A 5,856-nucleotide genomic window follows, 5' to 3' on the forward strand; every position below is an offset into this window, starting at 1 on the left:
GTGGTGTAGAACAAAATTATCTATGTAGAAATACTGCTTGCAAACCAATGATGGTAAGATGATGTCATGGGGTAGGACTAGATAAGTCTGACTTCTTCCTACTCCGTTCAAGCATGTACTAGGTATAAGCAAATTGATAATGCATTTGTAGATATGTGTGAAATTATGTGTGTTGACATATTGACTGTTTACATGTTTGCAAGAATAAATCAAATCAAAATCAAATATTCAGTGTTAGTAAGAAAAATCTATGCTCAATGCTAACACCAGCATGCTCACAACGACAATGCTAACATGCTAATGTTTCATTTAAGCACAAGGCACAGCTAAGACTAATGGCAATGTCAATTTTGGATGCATTTGCTCAAAAAAACAAAGAACTGGATGAATTAAATATTAAACCTGATGAGGTCAGAAGAAAAGTTAGAGTAGTCAAGTTGTACAATGTAATCTGAGTGTCTGGACATAATAGTTTGTGATCTTCTAGAAATTGGAAGATTTTTATCTGCTAGTTAAACTAGATAAAAGGTCAAATAATCAACACCTTTAGGCACCTTGAGCGTTTGTACTAAATTTCATGGCGATCCATCTGGTATTTGTTGAGATATTTCAGTGGAACACCGACTGACCTTGCTATCCCCACAGCCATACTGCTAGCGTAGCTAAAAAAAAACCCCAGTGATCTGAGATATGTTGGCATGTTGGGGTAATACTAGTGCCTTAACAAAACCTCGACTGAATCCGTAAATCTGGGATGTCTTAACACCCCTGATGGTCTGGTTGCTACAGTTCTGCTGGGGTGTAAACAGTCATCAGACCTGTAGAAAGGACTATGCTTCATCCAATAACAGTGAAGCTGACTGTGCAGCGGCAGCAGGGGACTAAACTGGTGCAAAGTGTCTCAGTGTTGGGACACAAATAGCAGGCTGGGGCTGCAGCCGCTGTTACACAAACAAACATATTCCCCTGAAAATCCAACTGTTTCTGAAATAGAAGCAACACATGAGCACAAATTGCACCATATTCCCTGCTGATGTTGCAGCCTGGGGACAGGAGCTGACGCTTTACCCTCTGGGGACTGGTTGTAGGCAGATCCAGGTTCATCCGAGGCCGCACTGGTCCCAGGCTGGGGCTCCATGTTAACGCTGTTCACATTCTAGAAAAGACAGGAAAACCCCAGGCTGTCTTTACTCTGAGTAAACCAAGCTTCACAGTACTTTGCTACCTTTAATGCTTACACAGCAGTGTATCAAATCTCAAAACTTCAATACGTGCCAGCAGTAGTGAGTATTGATCAGAGTCATGTATTCAAATTTGGCATCAAATGTGTGGTCATAATAACCATATTCTTGATTAATTCTCTCATCCGGTAGTTCCAGATTTCTATCAAAGTGTTGCTAATTTTAGACTGTAGTTCATTTGTTTAGACGGCTTCAGTCTAGTATCATAACTGCACTCATACCAAAAAAGTAAAAACCCTGCGTGGCTCACATTTTCAGCTTACTACTGCGTGGCATGTCAAATTCAGATTTTATAAGTGATAAATACAAAAGAGAAAACACTTTCTAACACTGCTAACATGATCATTTTCAACTAAATTACAGACAAATCACTGACTAGCCAGCCGGGCTCCGAGTCACATTGAATATATAATTATCCGCTATTCTTATAACACTTCCAAAGACTATATTTTAAAATATGGAAGCCAGTTATTACAATTATTTTAAAATGAATAGCTATTTGTTTTAAAAATATATTTAATGTAAGCATTTACTCTTTTTATGATGTCACCTGTGCTCCTACCTTTTTCTAACTGATGATGAACTGATAATAAAAGTGGCTTTTTGCTCACGTTTAATTTGATTCAATAGAATTTGATAAAGTGTAAGAAAGGCTTACAGGTGGTTGCCACACTGAACAAGAGGTCCACCTGCCTGGCGGCCATGTTACTATGGGCCAGTAACCCCTTTTAACTTGAGAACCTCAAATTAAGAGAGCCCTTCCTCTCACAGGTGAGCGTGGCTGCAAAATGCACCTGAAACGTGACTTTGTGGTCGTTAAATGACACGTAGACGCTTCAAATAGCCAACACTCCACATGCTTAAAAAATAACTATGTTATTTCCGTTTATATAGATCACCCCAACCTCCGTATTTTTCCCCCATGACCCATAAACGAGGCCCGATCCCAAGGTTAACATCCACTGATACAGGTCGTCTGTGTTTCTGATGTAAATGTTGTAACTGTTGTGTCTGGAAGCCAAAGCCAATGTAAAGATGTTTGACTTTACAGTAAGGTTTGGCACTGCACGCTCAGCGTTTGAGGAACGATGACGCGTCCCTTTCATGCTTTTGGACACTTTTCTCCAACATCAAGAAGACGCCAGCTCTCCAAAATGGGATACCACTGACAAAACAACCTGTTACTTTTTTCAAATTTACACGGTCCAATCTCTCATATACCTGCTTTAAAACTAGTTGGCCTATAAAAACTTGCATGCAGTTAAAACCCGCCCTCACACGCATTTTGTGAGCCACACTCTTACACATATGAACATTAATTGGGATGCTGCCGAGTCCTTACCTTCACCATTGTTCGTGTTTCACCTACACACCACACCTGGCAGAGAAACTTCACACTGGAACAGCTTGTTTCAGCCTCCGAGCCAGACTTTGCTGTAATTTAATCACTCTGTGTGGGTGAGACCTGCTGTTCACGGCTTTTCCTCCTCGCGTTTCACGTCTTTATCGCATTAACGTGTGGCTTTCTAACTTTACAGGCGCAGCTACGCAGGTCTCTTTTCACCCTGCTGATTCTGCCAACGTGGCGTCTTCCACATACACATATACAGATACGCATACAGTCAAACTACACACAGCAACGCACTGGACTTCCGCTCAGAACCTTCAAATTAAAACCCTCACTGGTCGGGAGATGGACAACCTCGATTTTGGGGCTACTGCGAAGCGCAGTGGTTGAAGAAGTACTCAGCACCGTGTCCACGTCCACAAAATATCCTGCATACAGATGTTTTTGTTGGCATGTTAGGAACTATTTTAGCACTTACCAAGAAGGAAAAACTGAACTGTAAGGTGTTTTGTGACTAGCTAGGCTAATGCTCCTATACTGTAATGTGAAAACCTGAAATGTTTACAAACAAATTGAAATATCGCTGTTTTAGATTTTGATGGCAGTGAATTTTGTGGAGATTTTGTAAACTGATAACTCTTGGAGGACCGTGCTATTCTTCATTGTTTATTTGGAAAGCATAAACTTTTGTCTAATTTAGAGGCCCACGCTTTGTAGAGCAAGATAACTGTTTAATTCACGTGATCTATTTAAATCAATGCATGTAGCATTATTTCTGTGTTTAGCTTTGGCAGTTTTATTTGCATGTAACCACTTTATTGTTTAATCTGTTTAGTGGCTGGTGTTTGATTCCAGAGTAAAAATAATGTCACACTGAGTCTTTTCATATTTTCTGTAACGCAGCTCAAGCTTTTTTTTTTTTGGGAGGGGGGGGCTTTATTGTGAAGACAGGAAGTCGCTTGTGGCCGTCGCTGCAGTTCCAGCTCCGGATCCAACCCCGGATTCTGCATCATCACCAGTTAAAACTACTTGTTTAGGTGTGCACTGTCTCTGTGTGACTATATAGTTAGTGTTTTTAATATAACTCACATATAAACTGAGATGTGCACAGGGGCGTTGCTAGACATAAAGCTCTATTGGGGCACAGGACTCTCATAACTCAAATCACACTTTTTTTATGTTTATTGCTTGAACCACTACTCCGTTGCCTGTTGCTACTACAACAACCACTGGTAAAGGTAAAAATGTAGATATGAATTCATCCATCCACCCAGTATCTTATCTATACCACTTATTCCTGAATAGGGTCACAGGGGGCTGGAGCCAGTCCCAGCTGACATTGTCCACTCTGGACAGGTCGCCAGTCTATCACAGAGCTGACATGTAGACAAACAACCACACACTCACTCCTACAGGCAATTTAGAGTTGCCAATCAAGATATTAAACTTTATGAAAATATTTATCTCAACATACATTAAGAAAATGATCAACACGCTTTTATGGTGTAAAGATCTGGCCATGTATTGCACATTTCTTTGCATTCTTCTGCATTTCACAGTAACAACTAATTTGTCTGTCAAGCAGCCTGTTTGTCTATCAACAAATCATGAATAAAAAAAAATCTAATCATGTTTTGTAACTCCTAAAGTTACAAAACATGATTAGATTTTTTATGTATGTAACTCAAAGTTACAAAACATATTAATTACTTGTATTGTATTGTGCAATTGATAGCTGGCGGTGACACACCTGTCTGCACTGACATCCTTCTCTACACTTTGCCTTCCTGCCTCAGGTTCACTTGTTTGTTATATGTCTGTAAAGCAAACATTATTTGAACTATCTGACAAGAGCATCAGATATGTTGTAGGCTATTCATTAAATGCAGAATGAATAGTCCAATGTTAACATAAAATTAGGTACACCTGCACAATTGTATGCACTTCAATGCAACACTTCAGCCTTAACATCTGTGTTTATGAAGCTTAAAATGATTCAATTTTTGGTGAAACTGTGATAAATGTATAAATTCAAATTTATGTTTATTAATGAGGTTCTAGCTAAAGGTGGCGTTGTACCAGACTACATTATATTCAGAGATGTTCCTAATATTCTGACCCTTTCATGTATGTAGCTGGGGAGGACAAAAATATAAAGACACCTCTAAATATAATATAGTCCAGTACAACAGCACCTTTAACTATCAATAATAAACATATAATTGAATGCATACATTTGACAATTTCACCAACAACTGAAACATGTTGAGCTTCATAAACACAGATGTTAACATTTTGTTGTTCACAAGATGAAATGCAACCTAATTAGACTTCCAGTCAGATGGAAGCTGGGTGGAGCTCTGCTAGTAATTAACTGTAGAGCTGAAACAACTAGTTAATAGCTATGCACTCACCAAAAACAAAATCAACCAATCCGGGTTTACTTCCGCGTTGTGCGGCCCAATGCACATGCGCATTTGTGTCGTTCTGGTCACAGTCGTGCAAGTGTGAGCGAGTTTAGCGCGTTCTGGACACGGAACAGCGCGTTCAAGTAGCTGATTCATCAACTGTTACCTTTCTGAAAAACGATGGACGTGGCATCTTTTTATACACTTAAGTTTGTATTGCTCTAACATTAGTTTTGCTGATCGGTAGTAGGCTACTGATAATTTTGGATAGTAGTGATGGGTAGGTGAGGCGTCATGATGCGTTTCGACACATTGCCAAACTGTATTGATACTGTGTCGATACTGTGTCACTGAATACTGACACCTGCTGGACCTTAAAAATCCCTACAGGCAACCTAGTTGACAGACTCAACTCACACTGATTTGATGACCTAGTACAGGCCCGGTCCTAACCAATTTGGCGCCCTAGGCAAGATTTCAGGTGGTGCCCCGTTGTATCGCAGTAAATTCCACTGCTAGTGTATATACTCATAAGAAACGTAATAGCTTTGTCTTGGACATTCTTTTATTTAAATAAAGCAATTGCACATTCAAAATACTTAGAAAGAATTAAAGAAACGAATAGAAAAAAATGAACTCAACATATGAAATACAATATAAATAGCTTACATAAAGTACCTATTAATACTCCCAAAATAAAAAGTGTAAACAAGTGACATTAACTTAAAAATACAATATAAATACGGCACTGTGCAAAATAAGATATTAAAGAAACGAGTAGGCACAAAAAAATACAAGGATTTAAATAAAAATAAAAAGATGATCTTACAAAGACCTCTAGTGGTGTTTTTGGTACTGC

At 39.1% G+C, this 5,856-nt stretch overlaps 1 protein-coding gene across 2 annotated transcripts in view; it reads right to left on the bottom strand.

Annotated features, from left to right (window-relative positions):
• LOC109966407 (transmembrane protein 263) overlaps positions 1-2,945 on the bottom strand; it is a 5,992-nt gene extending 3,047 nt beyond the window's left edge. Inside the window, exons 1-2 of one of the 2 annotated variants that reach the window (XM_020611228.1) lie at positions 2,584-2,945; positions 1,020-1,156 (exon numbers count right to left, since the gene is read on the bottom strand). In XM_020611228.1, the coding sequence (XP_020466884.1) occupies positions 1,020-1,104 (85 nt within the window). In that variant the 5' untranslated portion in view covers positions 1,105-1,156; positions 2,584-2,945. The remainder of the gene's footprint in view (positions 1-1,019; positions 1,157-2,583) is intronic. The other variant, XM_020611227.1, reaches the window with a different exon arrangement.
• Between the last annotated feature and the right edge of the window lie 2,911 nt (positions 2,946-5,856).

This window comes from Monopterus albus, unplaced genomic scaffold, assembly GCF_001952655.1.
Source record: "Monopterus albus unplaced genomic scaffold, M_albus_1.0 scaffold110.1, whole genome shotgun sequence".
Taxonomy (NCBI): domain Eukaryota; kingdom Metazoa; phylum Chordata; class Actinopteri; order Synbranchiformes; family Synbranchidae; genus Monopterus; species Monopterus albus.